General features: G+C 49.6%; 1 protein-coding gene across 1 annotated transcript in view; it reads right to left on the bottom strand.

Annotated features, from left to right (window-relative positions):
- Positions 1-23,648, bottom strand: part of LOC101931342 (excitatory amino acid transporter 5-like) — a 30,831-nt gene extending 7,183 nt beyond the window's left edge. Inside the window, exons 1-4 of the mRNA XM_065578093.1 lie at positions 23,433-23,648; positions 16,143-16,355; positions 7,192-7,234; positions 4,949-5,171 (exon numbers count right to left, since the gene is read on the bottom strand). Coding sequence (XP_065434165.1) covers positions 4,949-5,171; positions 7,192-7,234; positions 16,143-16,351 — 475 coding nt within the window. The 5' untranslated portion in view covers positions 16,352-16,355; positions 23,433-23,648. The remainder of the gene's footprint in view (positions 1-4,948; positions 5,172-7,191; positions 7,235-16,142; positions 16,356-23,432) is intronic.
- Between the last annotated feature and the right edge of the window lie 301 nt (positions 23,649-23,949).

Raw genomic sequence — 23,949 nt, 5'->3', positions numbered from 1 at the left:
TTTACTGGGAAGCAGTGTCTGATAGGGCCACCCTGCACCCTTGCTGTCCTTGTGTCCCTCCATCCCCATGCAGAGTAGGGCCATCTGACTTTCAGTTCCTTCTTACTGCCTGCATGTGAGACAGAATGCCTGCAGTGCCTGCCTGCTTCTCGGTGAGCCTACTGCAGTTAGTTGCTGGTGATTGGTTAGTGCAGTTATTAGGTAATTAGCCCTTTTTATTTACCCATTGGCTTTACCAATGTTTTAAAAAAAAATCCTAGGTAGCTAGATGGCTTGGAGCCCCCTTGAAGTTGAGCTGTTACAGCAGAAGCTAAATCCCCCGGTTTAAGCCATGCCCCTCCTTTGATGCGTCTATGCCACTCAATGATGGGCATGCTTAAGTGCTTTTCTTGTTTTGGCAAAGGGCATATCCCTGGCTGTTGCTCCCTGGGCTTTTTTCCAAGCGACACAGCAGGATCGGGGTGCCTGCCTAAAGTTTTCTGGAATGCTCTGTGAAGGCTCCTCACGCACGATGAACAACGATATAGCTAAGACTCAAGCCTCCATCCAGTCCCTCTCAGCTAGCACCCCGGTGAGAGTCCACCCTGAGCACCAAGGCTGAGACACCCAAAAGACCCCAGGTATCAAGTATGATGCATGTGCCAATTGTCTCAAGAAGGGGTAGGAATGAGCATCACTCCAGAGACGAGAGAGAGATTTCCAGGGCCTTCAGAATCAAGACATAAGAGTCAAAATGTGTTAGACTCATCTCAAGCTCTGCAGCTGAGGGGCAGCTAATGAGCTAAGATCACTTTGGTGCCCTGATACCAATATGAACAGAGTGCCTGTGGTACCAGCTAAATCCACTGAGCACCTTTCCTCTGGCTTTCTGGGTACCCAGCCCATCAATACCGTCCTTCTTGGCATCTATGGCCTGTTCAGCACGGCGTGACCTGTCTGTGGGCCTAGTACTGCAGTCACACTTGCTGGCTTATATGACATCGGGGTGCTAACTAGACCTTTGGCCACCAAATCCATGGCAACACATGTAGCAACTGGGCCATCGGGACTGTCTACCCCCCATCCCAGGTAGAAAGGTTGCAGAAGCACCTTAGTACACCAGGAAGGGTAGCACTACGCTGGCAGAGGTGTAGTCCTTTGTCTTCTCTATCGGGACATAGTAAAGACTCATCAACTCATCCCCCTTCCCCTCCATGGGCACCACGCTGGGAGTCAGGGAGGGCAATGGGTAGGACTGCTGCGTGTTGAGCATCTATTCAACATGCCCTTTGAACGATGGCCCAGGAGGATCTAAATATTTATTATAATTGCTTTAATTCGTAAGTTACACTGAGCCATTGAAGTGACACTCCAGAGAGCTCATAGATAAGCCACAGAGGAGTAAGGAATTAGTTGGTATGGGCTTGACTGAGATCCTTCAACTCAGCCCAGAGTAAGGGTTGGCACGTAACAGTTCCACCTGCAAGGGGCGCTTTCTGCTGTCCCCTTGCTTGGAGCGGGGAGGGCAGGGGAGTTAGCTATTCCCCTGCTGTGCTGGCGGGAGGGAATGCACCCAGCCAGCTGCTCTAGTGGGCAGTTGGGGGTATGGAGCCAAGGTTCCTCCATCTTCATCTCCTCTCTGCCACTTGATCATGGGGGAGGGGTGCACACTGGGTTAGCTGCCCTCATGTGCCAAGTAAAGGCTAGTCCAGTGGATTTCAAACTTTTGGGATTGGTGACCCTTTCCCCACAGCAAGCCTCTGAGTGTGACCCCCCTCATAAATTAAAAATGAGGGGGGTTAATTTAATTTAACGAGGGCTCGGAGCTGTCAGCCTCACAGAGCTGATGGCTCGTGACCCCCATGTACCCACCTTGTGACTCTGAGGGGTCATGACCCCCAGTTTGAGAACTCCTGGGCTAGTGACTCTCTAGCCCTAGAGAGAGAGCAGTTAGATCCCTTCCTGGGAGAACGTCTGTGCCGTGTATGTTGGAACCATATGTGATGAAGTGGGGGATTTTCTTATCTTTTCATGGTTTGCATGCAGAGGGGGTGGGACTCAGTGCCCCTGGGTGTTACTGGTTTAACAAGGGAGGGGAGAGGGAGTTTGTTGTTGCAGAGGACTGGAGAGGGAACTTGGGGCCCCAGCCAATGGCCTGGAGAAGGGACACCCCAGCGACTGGTGACCTGACGACCCTCACCGGAGGCCCAGCTCAGGAGTCGCAGACAGTTCTGGCCAGTGGGAGGACAATGGGCTGCGAAGAGAGGACCCCATGACCTAACCAGCCAGTTCCAGCCAGAGGGGGGGTGGAGAGGAGGCCCAGAGGACCTTGTTTACCTGGAGAGAAGGCAATGGACAGAGGCGGGGCCTGGGGCCGGGGATCTCAGATGCCCAGCTGGGAGCAGGGTGGCTCTGGGCTGGAGAGGGGGAGCAGGCAGAGCCCACCTGGAGGCAGAGAGACTGGGATGTGCTGTGCTGAGGGAGGCCATGCCTGAGGATCAGAGGGTTTCCTGTGCTGTGTTCAGTTACTCAATAGACCCTCCTGTTTTACGCTGGCTGAGAGTCACTCCGGGCTAGAGAACAGGGTTGCATCAACCCCTTCGGGGGTGGAGGCCCTGGGGGGTCCAGAGCGAGTGGACTCCCTGAGGGGGCCCACAGCAGAGACAGACGTGCTAAGGTTCAGAGAGGTGCAGTTCCAGGAGGTGGAGAGGCCTGACCCTCAGAGAGAGTGGACCCCTGAGAAGGGCTGTCTCACTGAAAGGGGCACCCCCCATGGACCGCACAGGGCCAAGAGTGGGCACGATCTGTGAGTCTGTGACACCATATAGAAAATTCCCTCATATGGCCAGCTAGAAAATATCAACTGCTGTCCTGTTCTAGGGGCCTAGGTTTTACTGTGACGACTTCAGAACGGCGTGGGATGGGCTGAGATACTGGCCCAAATGAGTGTCGTTTGTAATCTTCAAGTTTAATGTTGGTATTTTTAGAAACAGCAGCCCCCAGGATGAAGCTCTGGACAGCCAAAGGCAAGGCAATGTCAATTGAAGGTGCTACCTGAAGAACCAAAGGGGGAAACTACCTGAAGCCAATGCATGTTCAGCTCACGTGGCAAATCCCACCTGCTTGCCTTCTGCTTTGCTCAATGTCTGAAGACAAGGAATTACAATAAAAAAATAAACCATACAGTGAGCAAATGCTGCTGACCCTGGGGAGAACCGAGTCCACGATGGACATCTCCTCAAATCTTGAAGGAATGTCTGTGTGGAGCGCCTACCTCTGTATCTAGTCTGCCATCTTCTTTCAGAGGTCCAGTCGCTACATCACAATCATTCCATTCCAACACTGAATTGACCTTCCTTCCTGCCGGTCCCTCTCTGCTACCTCCCTTCTCTGTCATTAGTGGTAATTCCACCCTCCTTCCCCCTCCCAGCTTCATGGCCTTGGTGTAATCTTCATCTCTTTTTTCTACTTCTCCTCCCTTCACCCCCATATGCAGTCTCTAGGCCACATCCTGTCAGTTCTTCCCCTTTATTATAACCAGATACACCATTTCCTCTATCCCCCCTGCTTCCCCTGGTCCATGATCTCACCCAGATCACTGCTACCTTCTCTTCTCACCTCTCCTCCTTCAGTCTATTCAAAACATCCCTGTGCTTCACTCACCTTTATCGCCCGCTGCGCTGACCACATCACCTCTATCCCTTTAAGTCTCTTAATTGGCTTTTTGTCCCTTACCACAGTAGTTCTTAACCAGGGGTACATGCACCCCTACGGGTATGCAGAGCTCTTCCAGGGGGTAATCAACTCATCTAGATATTTGCCTAGTTTTACAACAGGCAACATAAAAAGCCCTAGTGATGTCAGTAGAAAATAAAATTTCATACAGTGACTTGTTTATATTGCTTTATATACTACACACTGAAATGCAAGTACCCAATATTTATATTCCAATTGATTTATCTTTAGAATTATATGGTAAAAATGAGGAAGTAAGCACTTTTCCAGTAACAGTGTGGCTGTGACACTTTTGTATTTTTATGTGAGATTTTGTAAGCAAGTAGTTTTTAAGTGAGGTGACGTTTGGGGTACACAAGAGAAATCAGCCTCCTGCAAGGGGTACAGTGGTCTGGAAAGGTTGCGAGCCACTGCCTTACCACATGAAGTTCCCTCCCCTTCAGAGCCTTACCTAGTCTTGCCCCCCCACTTACATCTCTGATCTCAAGTCCTCCTGTTCTGTTCTCTCCTTACTCCTCCACTCATCTGCTTTTCACTTTCAGCTTCATCTTTGACCACGGCGTCCCTGGTGCTTGGAACAATCTCCAGTTTCCTGCTGCCAGCAACTCATCTTTCCTTCCTCACCTCCCCCACTTACAATCCAGAATCTTTCCTTTCTTGTTCACCCATCATTTAGCCTCAATTTCCCTTCCCTCATTTGCTGGCCTATGATGGCTTGGCTCTGCTAGGTTACAAAGACAGAACAGAAACACTCCCTGCATTGAACAATTTACAAAGTGCTGTGTAAATTCTAGAGCGTTATAAGTAGCCTGTAATGATTTCTGATAACTGTTTACACTTACGACCTAACTTTTCCAAATGTAGCCTGTCACCCCTTTTTAATGAGTTTTAACTATATAAAAAGTTTGGATGATTAGTGAGTGACAAGCTGTGTTACCTAGAAGAGCCCAAAAAGTCACAAAATTATTTAAAACACTTAATAAAAAGCCTATTTTCAATCATTATTACCCATATTAATAGAATTAATAAATAATAAATAAAAAAGTTCTCACAAAATGCATCTTGTACTGGGAATACACGGAGAGGATACCCTGCTTTGTTACGTGTGAACACAGAGATTTAAATCAATGCAACCTTAACTATGGAGCTGCTATGATACTTTCAGAATTAAATGCCTCCCAGTAATGCTGGATCAGTGGGTAGCATGAAATCTGACTCTGTATTTGGCAAGTACCTATTGTAGCAGAGAAGATAACAATCCCCAAGACATTCATTTCATTGCTGGTCCCAGGCAGGGTCCGGTAGGTCATTTCCGGAGACGGGGTGATCTCAAGAAGCACAGGCCTTTGGATTTCGGGATTTTCATCGTCAGGTGCAAAGTAAATGAAGCTGAGAGGTTTCCCTGGGATCTTTGGAAAGCCTGAAGATTTCACCACTGGGATGAGAACTGTTCGATACTGCAACAATTAAATGAAATTAAAAGCTAATGGCCTACTAGCAAAGGACTGGCTTGTGCTCACTCCCATTGACTGGGGCCAGTTCAAGCCCAAAATCTGCAAGGGGGAAGCTTGTTCTGCAAGAGGGAGAGTGATATCAAGATCAGCTGGTACTACCACTGAAAATAAGAGACCAGCTGTGACCTAAACAAGAAACCAGACTGGGGAAGTGTGTTTGTTCCCTTCAGATCACAGCCCAAGCATCCCTGGATGCAGTGTACAGGATGCACGTGAAGGTACATGCACGGCTCACTTACCTGCATGATAGGCAGGGTAACATACGTTCTGTTTTGGCTGGGACAGTCCATTTTAAGCCCTGTCCCTGGTGTCCCAATTTTATTTTATTTTTTGGCAAAACTGGGCATTTGTCCCATTTGCTCTTGCCAACTGATCGTCAGCGAAAGCAAATGGGACAAATGCCCAGTTTTGGGAAAAAAAATGGAGCATGCCCCCTAGTGGGGTATGGAGGAACGTTCGGGGGGAGTGAGTGGCAGTGCCAGCCTCACCCAGAGGGGCCCAGGCCAGCCCTACGTGTGGGGGACATCCCCTAAGGCTCAAGCCAGCTCTGCACGGGGAGGGGGCGCTCAGATGAGCAGCTCAGGCTGTGCTGACAACTGCCCCCAGCTAGGAGGGGTTGGCCTTGCTTTGCAATCACCAGTCCTGCCTTTCCTGTGTCTCCCTCGCATTTCTCTCTCTTGCCTTTTTGCTTCACTCGCTTTTTTCCTTTCCTCTCTCATTGACCTTGTGATCTTTTCCCCTGACTTTTTCAGTCTATTTCTTGCTCTATCCCACTTTTCTTGGTTGTGGAACAGTTGTTCTCTTTTCCTTCTCTCTTCCTCTTCAGGTTTTTCCCCCTCTCGTGTTCCACATTCCAATCGCCCTGGGCTCTCCCCACCTTCACCGTCTCTCACATGCGTTCTTCTGCCTCATACCCCCAAAACCAGGCTCTTCCCTCCACCCCCCGATTACTGCCTCCCTGGGAAGATCCAGCAAACACAAACCACAGGTGCACATTCGCCTGGAATAGGCTGGTACCTGATGCTGGCTCCCTCTACCCAATCCACGTGGTCCTTGTTACACAGCCTCCACCCTGCAAAATCCACACGTGCCATTCTGCCTTCCCTCCCCCTCCCAGACTCTCTCCCCTCGCCCTCCCCACCACACATGCAGCCTCCTTCCCCTAGGCCTCCCCCTGCACCCACAGAGCGGCTCATTCTCCCTCCCCCCTCCAGTCCCCATCCATTCTCCCTCTCAGGCCTTCTCACCCTTCTCCCCAGGCTCTCTTCCCCACATCCTGGCTCTCCACGCTCCACCCCACAGGCCGGCTCCTCCTCCCAGCTTCCTGCCCCTCTCTACCTCCTGGTGATTCCCCACCCCAACATGCCCCTCAGGGTGGGGCTGGCGAGTCTGGACAGGAGGCGGAAGCTCTGCTGTTCGCCCTTTCCCTGCAGGCTCTGCCGTCTGGTACCAATAGGAGCTCGGGCCAGAGCAGCATTAATGGCCAGATTTCCAAAGGAGCTGAGCCCTGGGGTCTTTGGGAAATCTGGCCCTAGGCTCATTCTAGTGGGGGGCAGAAGAGCCTTTTCATTTTTAACTCCCCAGGTGTACGGAGGCTGAGTCTGGGGAGGACACGACATATAACCAGCGAGGGACCCCCTCCCCCCAACCGTGCAGCCTCCCAGCCAGGAGGGCTCTAAGCCTGGTCAGGGCACATGTGCAGCTCCAGCACACGTGAGTTGAAGCTTCCAACCATGCGCCACGAAACGGGATCCACCCTTGTGACGAGCCACAGTCACTGTGGGTGAGTATGGGGGTGGGGCGCTTCTTCCTGGGCAGGCTCCTACAGCGAAAGGTGCTAATCACTGATATTGAGAGAGCCATCCAAGCCCACCGGGCTGCCCATGTGATCCGTCCCCATGGGGCTGTTCTCGTTCTCAGGAGCTGAGAGGTGACTTAGGAGCTCAGGATCAAGGGAACTCACCTGCTGGAATGAAGCCTCAATCAGGTTAGAAGGAAACATATTTCTGTAAGAAATGAATGAGACAGGAATGAATCAGCCTCATGAGCTTGAAAAGAAAGTGGAGAGCCTCTTTGCAGGATTAACATGCAGAGAATTAAGGCGAGTAAAGTACATGATGGCTCATGCTCATTCAGTTCGACTGATTCTACTGCCCCCTTTCCAAGTTTAAATCAGGAGTGGAAATGGGATTTAAAAATCAAGTGATAACACGGCTGCTGAGCCAATTATGTAAACCCAGAGGCTAATGTTGTATTTCTGAGAACCCGTTTGCCATCCACCATAATCTCTCCACCGCCAAGAGGACAGCCATACAGTCCCTGAAATCTAACCACCAGATAGTGATTGAACCAGCAAAAGGGCCGCCACTGTAGTCCTCAACTGTGGTGATTATGTTAACGAGGCCAACTGACAACTCTCTGATACCAACTACTAGAAAGAACTCAGAAGAGAGCCTACACCACAATTCACCCAGGAATTTAAGGACATCATCAAATTCTTCCCCAAACAACTCCAAGAGAACCTCTACAAACTCATCCCCATGAATGCACCCTAGGGACCTTCACACCTCAAGCCACTCCCCACACAAAGGGCCAGCTTCCTCCAGGACACAACTGACTTCCTCCAGAAACTCCACAACATTAACAGCCTGCCTCAGAACACCATCCTTGCCACCACCGATGACACTTCCCTGTACACCAACATCCCTCACAATGACAGCATTGCTGCCTGCCTCAAATATCTACATGACAATGGACGTCCCTCAGAGATCCACCCCAAACACATCACCAAACTCATCCATTTCATCCTCACCCAATTTTACATTCAACAACCAACACTTTGTCCAAACCATGGGAGCAGCTCTGGGTACTAAGATGGCTCCCCAATATGCCAACCTCTTCATGGCCCACCTTGAAGAATAATTTCTGGACAAATACACCACAAAAAAATGGTATACCTGAGATACATCAATATTTTCATCCTCTGGACAGACTACTTAAACCCCCTCACAGATTTTCACCACAACTTCAACAACCACCACCCATCCATTAAACATTCTCTGGGACACTCCCACACTAGCATCAACTTCCTGGACACCACAATCAGCTTCAACAATGGAATCCTACAGACAACTATATACAAGAAACCCACGATCACCACACCTACCTTCACATGTCCAGTAACCACCCCAAACCCACCAAGAAATCTGTTCTTTGCAGCCAGGCACTCACATACCACAGAATATGCTCTGAGGAGAACGTCTGGGATACATACTTTAACACGCTTGAAACCACCTTCACCAAACAAGGGCATTCCACCAGAGAAGTAGATTGCATCATGGAATGTGCCACCCAAATGCCTTGAGCGAACCTGCTTCAATACAGAAATAAAACCCCTTCTGACCCCACTGTCTGACCCCTAGTTGTCCCCTTCTGAGCCCTAGTTGTCACCTACCACCCCAGTCTGGAACCCATATAGGGTATCATCAAACAACTACAACCCATATTTGATGGGGACCCCATCCTGAGAGAAAATTTTCCTGAACCCCCACTTCTGACCTGCAAACACCCTGCAAGGTCCTCACCAACTCAAAGCAGCACCAGACCCTGCCAGCACAACAGATGCAAAACCTGCAGACATCTCTCCACTGCTACAATGATCAACACCCCCCACAACACAGCTTTCAAGATCTATGGATCCTACACATGCTTATCACAACATGGAGTGTACCTCATCCAGTGCACTAAAAATGCCCCGAAAACAACTGTGTGGGTGAAACCAGACAATCACTACACTCTCGAATGAACTCACACAGGAAAATGATAAAAGACAAAAACACCCCGTCCCCTGGGGGTGAACACTTTTCACAAAGTGATCACTCTGTGTCTGACCTATCAATCCTTATCTTCAAAGGAAACCTGCACAACACTTTCAAAAGGCGAGCCTGGGAGCTTAAATTCATTACTCTGCTAGACACTAAAAATCACGGACTGACAAGAGACACTGGATTTAGGCCCTGTCTGGCAAGTTTGTGTGCAGTAAAGAAGCTTTGAGCGCTGTAACTCCCGAGGTTACACACTGCCCAGCCACTTATGTCTACACTAAAGGGGGGGGGGGTGTCGATTTAAGATATGCAAATTCAGCTACGCGAATAGCGTAGCTGAATTCGACGTATCGCAGCCGACTTACCCCGCTGTAGGGACGGCGGCAAAATCGACCTCTGCGGCTTCCCGTCGACGGCGCTTACTCCCACCTCCGCTGGTGGAGTAAGAACGTCGATTCGGGGATTGATTGTCCCCGAGAGGTCGATTTCTACCTGCTGATTCAGGCGGGTAGTGTAGACCTAGTGGAAACTGCGCAGATGCAGCGCTCTAAAAAACCCACCCCGACGAGAGGCGTAGAGCTTTCTGCGCCGGGGCTACTGCGCTGGAGTGCCAGTGTAGACACCGTGGTGATTACAGCGCTGCCATTGGCCTCCGGGACGTGTCCCACAATGCCTATTCTCACCTCTCTGGCCATCGGTTTGAACTCTAGTGCCCTGCCCTCAAGTGACCAACCGGCAAGCCCACCCTGTACATTCCTTTGCAAATTTGAAAGTCCCCTTCCTGTTTGCTAGGTGATGCGTGCAGTGGTCTCAGCCTATCTTTCCAAATGGCCATGCCTGTTCCATGCACCAGGCGATCCCCCGCTTGGAGCAATGCCGAGCTGCTGGACCTCATCGGCATCTGGGGAGAGGAGGCTGTCCAGTCCCTACTGCGCTCCAGCCATAGCAATTATGATACCTCCGGACAGATTTCACGATTCATGACAGAAAGGGGCCATGACCAGGACACACTGCAGTGCAGGGTCAAAGTGAAGCGGCTGCAAAACACCTGCCACAAGGTGCGGGAGACACACCTCCGGTGCTGCGCCCATGACCTGCCAGTTTTACAAAGAACTGGACGCGATACTCAGCAGCGACCCCACTTCCACTGCAAAGGCCCCTGTGGATACTTCAGTGGCTCATGTGCCAGTCAACAGTGGACCGAGCCAGGAGGAGGAAATCTTGGCTGAGGATGTGGAGGGGGAGGGGGGACCCAGAGGCAGAGGATGACTCGGAGGCCAGAGATGCATGCAGCCTGGAGTTCTTTTCTACCCTGGAGGAGGCTAGCCAGTCACAGCTGTCAGATGTTGGCGAAGTGCAAACAGGAGAGGAGGCCCCTGGTAAGTGGCTTTGATTTGGGGAATCGCTGAAGCGAGTTGTTGGGGGCAGGAGGGTTGCAAAAAACAGGCTTGTGTCTGTATGATGCAGGTACCACCATATGCCTAATCTGAGCAGCGGAACAGGGTGTTGATTGACTCCGTCACGTCACGGGAATCTGCCTCAGACATTCCAGGAAACTCTCGTGGAGATACTGGGCAATCCGCTGCCGCAGGTTCCTTGGGAGAGCTGCTTTGTTTCTTGCACCATTAAGGGTAACTTTCCCGCCCCACTGTGCCGTCACGGGGCGGGGGGGAGGGGCAGGGGTGAAAGTGGACTGGTACGGGCCGGTACAGCATACCAGTAAGAAGCCAGTACCAGCCCGTATGCAGCCGACATTCAAGCGCTGCCACAGTGGCACTTTAATGTCGTTACCCCTTCCCTCCCCCGCCCGCGGGCCACCAACAGTGGGGGGCAAAAGGAACAGCTGCCCCAGGGCCAGCGATTTCAAAGGGCCTGGGGCTCCCGGCCACCGCTGCTGCAGCCCCAGGCCCTTTGAAATCACCGCTGGAGCCCTGTATCGGTAAGAATTTAATACTACTTTCACCCCGGGCAGGAGGACCATTGCTGCACACAGGCGAGCCGCATAAGGGCCAGGGCAGAAGCCGCAAGCTTGGGGAAGACCCTCCCTTGATTCCCTGCTCACCCTCAGCAGCGAGGTATCTTCCATAATGGTCACATCCTGTGGGAAGTGCGGGGACAGGAATGATTATCAGGCCCCCCCACAGTGCTGGCTGTCCCCAAGAGCCACGTGCCCAGTGTACAGTAGGGTCTGGGAACAGTGATTTACCCTGCCCCTGCGGCTACTCACCATTTTGGGGGTCTTGTGGCTCACGTGTGCTTTCCTGGGGTCTGCCAGTTAGTGACAAGTGTGAGAGTACTGGCTGTGTATTAAATCACTCAATCAGTGTTCTCTGTGTTGCAAAACAATACTGCTTCTGTAAAATGTTGCGTTTAAACTTCACAGAGATGACCTTGGGAGCCCAGCCTCCCTCTTTGTTAGCGGCAGCTTAACGGCTGCACAGAATTAGAAAGCGGCCACGAAGAACTAAGGAGGACTTTCTGAGTGATGTTATGAGACACCCAGCCACCGAGAAACAGGAATTGAAGGAGTGGTGGGACAGTGAGAAGAGGGACCGAAAGGAGAATGCGGCATATCAGAATGAAGCCACGGAGCGGCTCTTAAACATTATGGAGCGCCAAACGGACACGCTCCAGGTGCTACTAGCACTGCAAACCGAGCAGCTCCATGCCCACCCTCCCCTGCAGCCGCTGTCGCAAAACTCTTTCCCATGCGCCCCCACACACACACCACCAACACACTCTTATCAACCTTCTGGCTCCAGTCTGTACCCGCGGCATTCCACTCCTCCCCCCTCACAGTCCAGCCCTGCGGGCTCCCACTATCCATTGCACTCAACTCCCATCCCTCTGCAATTTGGCCCTCTGAAGTACAGTACCTGCTGCATTGTACTCCAAAGAAGAAGGCTGGATATGATCCCTGGACATACACAAATCTTAAGCCATTCTAGGACCCCACCTCCTCCTGGGACCTTCCAATCCCCCATCCCCCTCAGTGTTGATGTGTTTTTTTGTTTGACTCTCTCCTCCAGTTGTTGCTTTTTAATAAAAGAATTACGTTGGTTTGAAAGCAATCTTTATTCGATTAATTGAAAGCAAACAGAACCCCGCAAAGCAACAGACAATTATGTTAAACCTTCATATTGCATTGTCTGCACCAATCACAATCACCTCCTAGCATTACAAGCACTGCAATCCTGAGCATAGCAACGAATATTAGTGGCTGTCAGCTTCAAATTGCTGCCTCCAGGCATCCTTGATCCTTACGGCCCCGCGCTGCGCCCCTCTAATAGCCCTGGTCTCTGACTGTGCAAACTCAGCGTCCCAGGCACTGAGCCTCAGCGGTCCAGCCCTGAGTGAAGCTTTCACTCTTCCCTTCACAAATATTATGGAGCGTACAACATGCGGCTATAAGCATTGGAATATTGTCATCAGCCAGATCCGGCCTCCCATAGAGGCAGTGCCAACAGGCCTTTAAACGGCCAAAAGCACACAACAGTCATTCTGCACTTGCTCAGCCTGTTGTTGAACCACTCCTTGTTGCTGTCAAGTTGCCCCACGTATGGCTTCATGAGCTATGGCATTAAGGGGTAGACAGGGTCTCCCAGGATCCCAGTGGGCATTTCGACTTCCCCTACAGTGATCTCCTGGTCTGGGAAGAAAGTCCCTGTTTGCAGCTTCTTGAACAGGCCAGTGTTCCGAAAGATGCGTGCGTCATGCACCTTTCCGGGCCAGCCTGTGTTAATGTCTGTGACATGCCCCCTGTGAGCTACAAGCACCTGGAGAACCATTGAGAAATACCCCTTCCGATTAATGTACTCGGTGGCCTGGTGCCAGAATTGGAATATGCGTGCCATCGATGGCCCCTCCACAGTTAGGGAAGCCCATTTGTGCAAAGCCATCCACAATGTCACGCACGTTGCCCAGAGTCACAGTCTTTCGGAACAGGATGCGATTAATGGCCCTGCACTCTTCCATCAACACGAGTCCAATGGTCGACTTTCCCACTCCAAACCGGTTAGCGACCGATCGGTAGCAGTCTGGAGTAGCCAGCTTCCACAATGCAATCGCCACACACTTCTCCAGTGACAGGGCAGCTCTCATTCTCATGTCCTTGCGCAACAGGGCTGGGGCAAGCTCATCACACAGTCCCATGAATGTGGCTTTCCTCATCCGAAAGTTTTGCAGCCAGTGCTCGTCATCCCAGACGTGCATGACAATGTGCGCCCATCACTCAGTGCTTGTTTCCCGAGCCCAAAAGTGGCGGTCCACTGTGATCAGCACCTCCGTGAATGCCACAAGCCATCTCATGTCGTAGCTACTACGTGTAGCGAGATCAATGTCGAACTCCTCTTGCCTTTGTAGTTTAAGGAATAAATCCACTGCCACTCCTGATGTGTTAGTGAGAGTGAGCAGCATATTGGTCAACAGTGCGGGATGCATTCCTGCAAACTGAAGAGGTAGAGTGCACAGTACACAAACCGTTGAAAGATGGCGCCAAATGCAGACAGAAGCACAGGAACTGCTGGGATGGGAAACAATGCATCATTGGGCACTGGGACAGGACCCAGGATGCCCCGTGACCCCCTCCGTCTTTCCACACCTTTTAGCGGCAGAAGAGGAAGCGATGCTCTATGGGATAGCTGCCCAGAGTGCACCACTCTGAATACCGCTGCAAGTGTGAACACGCTATTGTGCGGGCAGCTGACAGTGTGAACACACAACAGCGGTTTCCCTTTGGTGCTCTCTGAGTGGCGCTGTTACTCCAGGCGCTTTAATTCTGCCAGTGTAGACATACCCTTATTGTTTATTACAACAATCTGTAACCCAGGAACCCCCTCTTTTTGTCCTCTGACTGCAGAAGTGTTAATGGGCCACTCTACCTTGCATGGTCCCTTCCAATATGTGTTAACTGCTTGTGCTAAACAAGCTGTTCCCCCTTGCGTTTTCCTGTGAGTGAGTTCCTTTCCCAGACCAGAAGAAGAGTTCTGTGTGTCTCAAAAGCTTGTCTCTCTCTCACCACCAGAAGTTGACTCAATAAAAGATATTCCCTCACCCACCAAGTCTCTCTAATATCCTGGGCTACAACTATATGACATACAAACTATTTCTCTACGTTTCAGAATTAATTGAGCGCTTAATAACCTGCTCCTTTCATGTCACTGGCTGGACTCTGTAATTGTTCACTCCTGCCTGGCTGCCAGAGACAAGCCACTCAGAGCCCTTGCTAGAGGCCTGCAGCCGGCTGGGTAAAGGGGGGGAGAGTGGAAGGAAGATGGTGGCCAGGGTGCCCAAGACCCAGTGTGGCCACTGGGGTATCTCTCAGGAGAGGGAAGGCAGCTGACTCAGTGCATGCATGTGTGGGAGATGATGAGTTGATGGGGGGTGTTGTGGGGGAAGGGAAGAATTAACTGACTTTGTTGGGGCTCACTCCTGCTGCATTTGTCACAGGGCCCCCTTCCCGTGGGGAGAAAGCAGAAGGCTGGAGCTGAGGGAGTGACTTCTCGGTGGCAGCTGGCCCTGGGGAAGAGCAGATCCCCCTCACTTCACTGACCATAGACACCTGGGGTGGGATCCATGAAAGGCTGTAGGCTTTGCAATACCGAGTGTCACTGCACCTAACTTTTGGGCACCTAGAAAATCACAGGCACAACACCGGGCTCCACAAAGCCTGGGTTAGGTGCCTCAGTTCCTACATGATGAATGGGAGGGAGGTGACCCAGAGTCCCAGGGTCTGGGCAATGCCCCAGCCTGGAGCCAGTCTCTTAGACCCACACATCTCTGCAGGGGGAGCAGGTGGTGCTTGCAGCGCTCACCTGGGATGTGGGAGGTCCAGGTTCAGCTCCCCCCCTCTCTGTCAGAGGGGAACCAGGATCCAGAGGTGGATTACAGATGTGTAGGGCCGTGGGCCAGAGCAAGAGGGGGCCCCCCCTCCCCGTGCTACTGCTGGGGAAATGGGGTCAGGGCGCGGGAGCTTTCCCTGCTCCCTGGCAGGAGCAGGTCAGGGCACAGGGGTGCCCATTTTTCCAGAACCCGCACTTGGCTGGGGCCTGTTGGCCAATCCACCACTGCCAGGATCTGAACAGGGGTCTCCCCCATCCCGGCTGGGTGCCCAGCCACTGGACTAGAGTGCGTCTCTTGCTTTCCCTCTACCTTCCCCCCCAATAACTAAGTGTTTATCCACAGTGGAATGGCCATGGGGCCAGAGAGACTGGAAATGACTCTGTGGCCTGGTGGTTTGGGCCCCAAGGTGGAAGATCCTGGGGGGTCCAGTCCCTTCCTCTAGTCACTCTTTCGTGATTGATCCACAGTGGAACAGCTTCAGGGACTCCACCTCACAACATCCCCAGCTCACTGGATAGCACACTCTTCTGAGAGGTGGGAGGACCCTCTTCAAATCCTTTCACTCCCCTGGCAGAGAGGGGGATTGAACCTGGGGTTGCCACACCCCAAGAGAGTGTGCTAACCACTGGGCTAAAGGTTATAAGGTGGGTCAGTACCACTGCCACCACCTCTTCCTCCAGCCAGATTTTGAATGGGACCAGATCCAGTAGACCTGCTCAGAGACCACATACAGATCGGGCTCTACACACAACTTAGGGAACCGAATGCCTGTCTCCCCCATTCATGACTTGTTCTGGGGCTTAGGGCAGGAGACAGGCATCCGGACGCCTAGAGAGAGGCAGCAGCATGCACGCCCCACAGTCTAAAATGTGGGTGTCTACTGGCTAGGGAACTTTTACCGCAGAAACTGAGGTGCTGAGGGAGTTTAGGTGCCTACAGGGTTAAGCAGCCGCTGAGCAGGAGTTCTGTGGGTGGTTATGGTGCTGCACAGAGGGGTTTAGGCACCTCAGTTGCTGCATGGATTGCAGTCAGAGTCAGCTGTTGTGTGAACAAGTGCACTCTGGGGAAGTTGTACCCACTTACTCCAGGGCTGAATTTGGCCCATTTCTTCTTAAATGTTCTTTGAGACGTTAATCTTGTTAAAAGCTCATGTGAACTCATTTATGGTGTGACGAACCTGGCTGTAAACAAGAAAACAGGACCTGTCTTTATAAAATCAGGGCTAGTCCAGAAAGCTGCTGGAGAGTACCTGATTAAATCCAGTAAGGCATCTGCAGAACTCAACACCACTTTGCCCACGGTATATTCCTCCTTTTGGGCAGCAGCACCTGGATGAATGTTGATCACAAGCACAATCCCAACAGTCACAGCCATGAATGTCGTCCAAAGGTAATAGGTGAGTGTGATCAACCCCATCTTCCCACAGGCCTTGGAGTCCATGGTGGCCAGGCCAGACATCAGGCTGAAAGAGAAAAGAACACGTTCAGCGAACTCTCATAACTGAACTGCTCAAGACATGTCTCTGCCAGAGACCGCCCGAGTCACCAGCTCCACATGGTGCTTGCCCCAGCAGAGCCCGCACTGGCGATGAGCTCTGCAGGGTGCTTGCCACCTGCCAAGGTCCTGAACTCCAATCCACTTAAGCTCATTGAACTCAACCATCTGCTCAGTGCACAGGGCTGGACAAGGTGTTAGCTTCCGTTATGCTGAAACCAGCATCGTGTCAGCCATATCAATCACGGGGAGGCTTCCCCTGGGATTCCATGTCCAACGCTGGCCACGCCATTTGAAATGGGCAACAAAAACGGTTAGAGTCCTGGAGAGACTTCATACGAGGCCTCAGAGACAAGAGAAATAAGCAGTGACATGACAGAGGATTAGATAAAGTAATCCACCAGTTCCTATTTACCTGCTCAGATTCTCCAGCCTGTGTTATGCAGGAAGTCAGACTAGATGATCATAATGGTCTATGACTCATAAAGGAGACAGTCAGTGTAATTGAAAGGCAACAAATTTTAAGTGGATTTTAAAAATCCTATAGAACTAATTGGCACAAGATATCACTGATGCCAAGAATTCAGTAGGATTAAAAAGAAGGGATTAGACATTTAATGAATCATAGGCGCCGACTCTGTGGGTGCTCTGGGGCTGGAGCACCCACAGAAACACTCACTAGCAGCCCCCCCCCAATCAGCTCCTCCCTCTCCCCACAGCACCTCCTGCCTGCCAGCAGGCCCCATCGATCAGCTGCTCCCCGTCTCTCCCAGCGCCTCCCATCTGCTGCGATCAGCTGTTCAGCAGTGTGCAGAGGCACTGGGGAGGAGAGGGAGGAGCGAGGGTGGGGTGTTTTGGGGGCGGGGCAGAGCGGGGGTGGGAAGAGGTGGGGTGGGGTGGGGTGGGGGTGGGGGCAGGAAGAGGCAGGGCGGGTGATGGAGTTGGGGCGGGAAGAGGTGGGGTGGGAGTGGGGGATTGGGGTTGAGTGGGGGTGGGGCTTGGGGTGGAGCACCCCCCAGGAACACAGAAAGATGGCGCCTCTGTAATGAATAATAAGAACACCCACACTTACATGAGATAGGACAGAGAATTTATAAGAAAGTGAGCCTGTCTGCTTCAGGGCATAATCCAAACTTCCCCCAAAGGCAGGTTATTCCATAAATGTCACTTGTCCAGGTTTTTGTAATAGTTGGGCCTACACATTTACCCTAATTGGGAGCTCAGTTGTGATTGGAACTTCCTAGAATGTCACAATAATGGGTAACAATAAATGTTAATGGAAAAAGGTGGGAAAGGGAGTCCAAAGGCCAACTGCTAGAATCCACGGACTGTGTTAAAATCCTGCCTGGTAAAGAAGAGACGTGTGGGGCCAGAAAGCAATGGACCAAAATTGGTGTGTCAGAAATTAGGCCTAATTGGTGCCCATCTATAAAAAGGGAAATAAAAACAACCCAGGAAACTACAGACCAGTTAGTTTAACTTCTGTGCCAGGGAAGATAATGGAGCAAGTAATTAAGGAAATCATCTGCAAACACTTGGAAGGTGGTAAGGTGATAGGGAACAGCCAGCATGGATTTGTGAAGAACAAATCATGTCAAACCAATCTGATAGCTTTCTTTGATAGGATAACGAGCCTTGTGGATAAGCGTGAAGCTGTGGATGTGGTATACCTAGACTTTAGTATGGCATTTGATACAGTCTCGAATGATATTCTTATCGATAAACTAGGCAAATACAATTTAGATGGGGCTACTATAAGGTGGGTGCATAACTGGCTGCATAACCGTACTCAGAGAGTTGTTATTAATGGTTCCCAATCCTGCTGGAAAGGCATAACGAGTGGGGTACCGCAGGGGTCTGTTTTGGGACCGGCTCTGTTCAATATCTTCATCAACGACTTAGATATTGGCATAGAAAGTACGCTTATTAAGTTTACGGATGATACCAAACTGGGAGGGATTGCAACTGCTTTGGAGGACAGGGTCATAATTCAAAATGATCTGGACAAATTGGAGAAATGGTCTCAGTTAAACAGGATGAAGTTTAACAAAGACAAATGCAAAGTGCTCCACTTAGGAAGAAAAAATCAGTTTCACACAAACAGAATGGGAAAAATTATGGAGCAGGTCCTCAAGGAATCAATTATGAAACATTTAGAGGAAAGGAAAGTGATCAGGAACAGTCAGCATGGATTCACGAAGGGGAAGTCGTGCCTGACTAACCTAATTGCCTTCTATGATGAGATAACTGGCTCTGTGGATGAGGGGAAAGCAGTGGATGTGTTATTTCTTGACTTTAGCAAAGCTTTTGATACTGTCTCCCACAGTATTCTTGCCACCAAGTTAAAGACGTATGGGCTGGATGAATGGACTGTAAGGTGGATAGAAAGCTGGCTAGATCGTCGGGCTCAACGGGTAGTGATCAATGGCTCCATGTCTAGTTGGCAGCCGGTTTCAAGTGGAGTGCCCCAAGGGTCGGTCCTGGGGCCGGTTTTGTTTAATATCTTTATTAATGATCTGGAGGATGGTGTGGACTGCACTCTCAGCAAGTTTGCAGATGACACTAAACTAGGAGGCGTGGTAGATACACTAGAGGGTAGGGATCGGATACAGAGGGACCTAGACAAATTAGAGGATTGGGCAGAAAAAAACCTGATGAGGTTCAACAAGGACAAGTGCAGAGTACTGCACTTAGGACGGAAGAATCCCATGCACTGCTACAGACTAGGGACCGAATGGCTAGGTAGCAGTTCTGTTGAAAAGGACCTAGGGGTCACAGTGGACGAGAAGCTGGATATGAGTCAACAGTGTGCTCTTGTTGCCAAGAAGGCTAACGGCATTTTGGGCTGTATAAGTAGGGGCATTGCCAGCAGATCGAGGAACGTGATCGTTCCCCTTTATTCGACATTGGTGAGGCCTCATCTGGAATACTGTGTCCAGTTTTGGGCCCCACACTACAAGAAGGATGTGGAAAAATTGGAAAGAGTCCAGCGGAGGGCAACAAAAATGATTAGGGGTCTGGAGCATATGACTTATGAGGAGAGGCTGAGAGAACTGGGATTGTTTAGTCTCCAGAAGAGAAGAATGAGGGGGGATTTGATAGCAGCCTTCAACTACCTGAAGGGGGGTTCCAAAGAGGATGGAGCTCGGCTGTTCTCAGTGGTGGCAGATGACAGAACAAGGAGCAATGGTCTCAAGTTGCGGTGGGGGAAGTCCAGGTTGGATATCAGGAAAAACTATTTCACTAGGAGGGTGGTGAAACACTGGAATGCGTTACCTAGGGAGGTGGTGGAGTCTCCTTCCTTGGAGGTTTTTAAGGCCCGGCTTGACAAAGCCCTGGCTGGGATGATTTAGCTGGGAATTGGTCCTGCTTTGAGCAGGGGGTTGGACTAGATGACCTCTTGAGGTCCCTTCCAACTCTGATATTCTATGATTCTATGATTCTATGAAGAGACTTTCTAGGAAGGAGTACGGCAGAAAGGGATCTAGGGGTTATAGTGGACCACAAGCTAAATATGAGTCAACAGTGTGATGCTGTTGCAAAAAAAGCAAACATGATTCTGGGATGTATTAACAGGTGTGTAGTGAGCAAGACACGAGAAGTCATTCTTCCGCTCTACTCTGCTCTGGTTAGGCCTCAGCTGGAGTATTGTGTCCAGTTCTGGGCACCGCATTTTAAAAAAGATGTGGAGAAATTGGAAAGGGTCCAGAGAAGAGCAACAAGAATGATTAAAGGTCTTGAGAACATGACCTATGAAGGAAGGCTGAAAGAATTGGGTTTGTTTAGTTTGGAAAAGAGAAGACTGAGAGGGGACATGATAGCAGTTTTCAGGTATCTAAAAGGGTGTCATAAGGAGGAGGGAGAAAACTTGTTCACCTTAGCCTCTAAGGATAGAACCAGAAACAATGGGCTAAAACTGCAGCAAGGGAGGTTTAGGTTGGACATTAGGAAAAAGTTCCTAACTGTCAGGGTGGTTAAACACTGGAATAAATTGCCTAGGGAGGTTGTGGAATCTCCATCTCTGGAGATATTTAAGAGTAGATTAGATAAATGTCAATCAGGGATGGTCTAGACAGTATTTGGTCCTACCATGTGGGCAGGGGACTGGACTCGATGACCTCTCGCGGTCCCTTCCAGTCCTAGAATCTATGAATCTATGAATACAAACTATAAGATTGTAAGCACACACTATCGGGAGGAGTCGGGGGGGAAAGTAGTGGGTCGTTTTGTAATACTTGTCTTGCTTTATCTTACTTTTCTATTATTTCAATTATACTTGTCTGAATGAAATAAAACTCAAAGTCTCAATGTGTGCTCCACCAATCTCATTTCCTATAATAAATTTACATAGCTGCCTGAGTAAAGAAACACTTATTAGTGACTGGTACAATTTACACTCTAAATTAATCAAAGGCTACCGCAGAGACAGAGAGCAACATCTTCAAAGGCAGAAGCAGTATTGCTGACTCACATAATATTTGCTGCCTTTCTTACAGATCCAGCTGCTGGAATCATGTCATTACCTGATAATCTCAGTTTTCATTATAAAAGAAAAGTACATTTCTAGTCCTTGTTTAGAGAAAAGCTAAAAAATGTGAATTTATGAAATCCAAAACCAGAAGACAAATAAAATTAATTAATTAGTGACTTGGATGTTTGGAGTTGAAGACATTACACAAGTCACTGTGGCAATTTTGAATTTTTTTCCCAGAGTCTGGGAAGTTTCACCCTAAAGAGTGAAAATTTCAGAAAGATAGGAGCAACTGAAAATAGGGGGTAAGAAGGGAAACTTGCTTTGGGTATGGCATTTACTGTTCCTGCTATATTGCAAAGAACTTTAAAAAGTCGGCCTTTAAACAGAAAGAACTTTAGCAGAGCTGGCACGCGCTGTAATTATTTCTGTAATCTTGGCCCTGCTCCTGCAAACACTCAGGCCTGGTCTATGACACAGATTACGTTGACCTAACTCTGTATGCGTCTACACTAAAATTTCATTCCCGCCAACGTAACTGCCCCGCTATGCTGACTTAATAACTCCACCTCCACAAGAGGCAAAGAGTCCATGTCAAAATAGTCAGGTCAACTCAGTGTCAGTGTAGACAGTGTGTTGCTGATATGGACTGTTACTGGCTTTCAGAAGCCACCCCACAATGCCCCACACTGACAGTATAATTGGGACAAGCGCTCCTGGTGAGGACATGCACCACCGATACAAGGAGCGTAGTGTGGACACGCAAAAGTGATTTAATTACTGCAGCGGCTGCATGCTGAGGTAACATAGGTTGACATAATTTTGCAATGTAGACGTGCCCTCAGGCATTTCAGTAATTGTACAAACTTACTGGGACTATTCATCTGCATACGTTTTTGCAAGATCAGACCCTTAGATAAATATCCACCTTGTATGGTCACTGTGGATGGCTGTGTGCATATATGACAAAAGGCATACATGAAACTCATTTAGATGAACAGTACTAACTGGAACCAAAGATTAGAGAGACTCCTCCAAGGCAGTAGTATATCTTACATATACAGGGGTTTTCAATTCAAGTAAAAAGTGAAATCTTACAATGATTACATTTCTATCTGTCATGCTTCATCAATGTATGCAGTGGTGGTGTGACTGTGTTAGTCCCAGGATATTAGAGAGACAGGTAGGTGAGGTAATATCTTTTATTGGACCAACAGCTGTTGGTGAGAGAGACAAGCTGTAGAATTTACGCAGAGCTCTTCTTCAGGTCTGGGAAATCTGCTCAGAGGGTCACAGCTAAATACAAGATGGAACAGATTGTTTAGCATAAGCTGTTAGCAAATATTTCAAGGGACCATTCAAGGTGAAATGGCCCAATAACACCTCTCCAGTCACCTGGGGTAAAGGAAGGGTGGGGAAGGCTACTTGGGGGAGGGTGGGGATTGGTAGTGGGTTACAGATTGTTGTAATAAGCCATAAATCCAATGTATCTATTCAGTCCATGATTTTTAGGGTCTAACCAAGTTAGGAATTTAAGCTCCCTGGCTTGTCTTTTGAAGGGGCTGGGCAGGTGTCCTTTCAGGATGAGGACTGAGTGTGGTAGAGTAGATCACTCATATGTAGAGTGATCGCTTTGTGAAAAGTGTTCACCCACAGCTGATATGGTCTTTTATCATCTTCCTGCGTGAGTTCATTTGAAATCATAATGGTTATCTGGTTTCACCCACACTGCTGTTATTGGGGCATTCAGTGTACTGGACGAGGTGCACCACACGTGGTGACAGGCCCATGGATCTGGAACGGTGTGTTGGAGTGGGGGTGTACATCATCATAGCAGTGGAGATATGGCTGCAGGTTTTGCATCTGTTGTTCCAGCAGGATCAGGTGCTGCTTTGAGTTCGTGTGTCCTGGTCTGTGGGGAGCTTACCAGGGAGACCCATCATATCTGCCACAGCACCCTTACTGAAGGAATTACTTAGAACCCATCTTGAAATGACTCTCCACACAAAGGGCCAGCTTCCTTCAGGACACACTAATTTCCTCCACAAACTCTGAAACATTAACCATCTCCCTCTGAACACTGTCCTTGCCACCAGGGATGTCACTTCCCCATACACCAACACTCCTCACAATGACAGCATAGCTGCCTGCCTCAAATATCTACAAGACAATGGACAACACACAGCTATTCACCCCAAACACATCGCCAAACTCATCCATTTATCCTCACCCATAACAATTTTACATTCAACAACAAACGCTTTGTCCAAACCATGGGAACAGCCATGGATACTAAGATGCCAGCTTCTTCATGGGCCACATAGAAGAAGAATTTCTAGACAAATGAACCACGAAACCAATGATATATCTGAGATAAGTCAATGATATCCTCTGTACATACAACTTAAACTCCTTTATAGATTTCCACCACAACTTCAACAACCAACACCCTTCCATTAAACTCTCTCTAGAACACTCCCCCACTAGCATCAACTTCCTAGATACCACAATGAGCTTCAACAATGGAACCTATAGGCAACAATATACAAGAAACCCACAGATCACCACACCTACCTTCACATGTCCAGTAACCACCCCAAACGCACCAAGAAATCTGTTCTCTACGGCCAGGCACTCAGATACCACAGAATTTGCTTCAAGGAGAAAGTCTGAGATATACACCTTAACACACATAAAACCGCCTTCACCAATCCAGGACACTCTGTACGGGGAGATTTCGGCAAACCAGTAAAGTGCCTGATATCACTATTGTTTATTGCCAGAAACAGCCAAGTCAGCAGCCGTAAAGTGGCCATGCAGCAGCCTTATCTTAACCAAGGCAGGAGGGGAGGGGGTTTTGGGTGCCACAGAAAGGGCAGCTTGACCCCGCGTCCTTCCTGATAAGAATTGTGTTGAAGTTGCTGATACATGCATTTTAGAAGAGCAGGATGTGCCCTCAGGAATGTTTGTTAGGGCCTCAAGGCTGCAAACTCTGGGGAAAAAACACACCTGGCTAATCAATGATCAGAGGGAACCTCTTGCTTGACCATTGAAACTGCTTGCTTACCAAGTTTTCTTTAAGTGACATGTC

Source organism: Chrysemys picta, chromosome 25 (assembly GCF_011386835.1).
Source record: "Chrysemys picta bellii isolate R12L10 chromosome 25, ASM1138683v2, whole genome shotgun sequence".
NCBI classification, from domain to species: domain Eukaryota; kingdom Metazoa; phylum Chordata; order Testudines; family Emydidae; genus Chrysemys; species Chrysemys picta.
The sequence above is the reverse complement of the archived record's forward strand: the minus strand, read 5'-3'. Positions and strand labels throughout refer to the sequence as shown.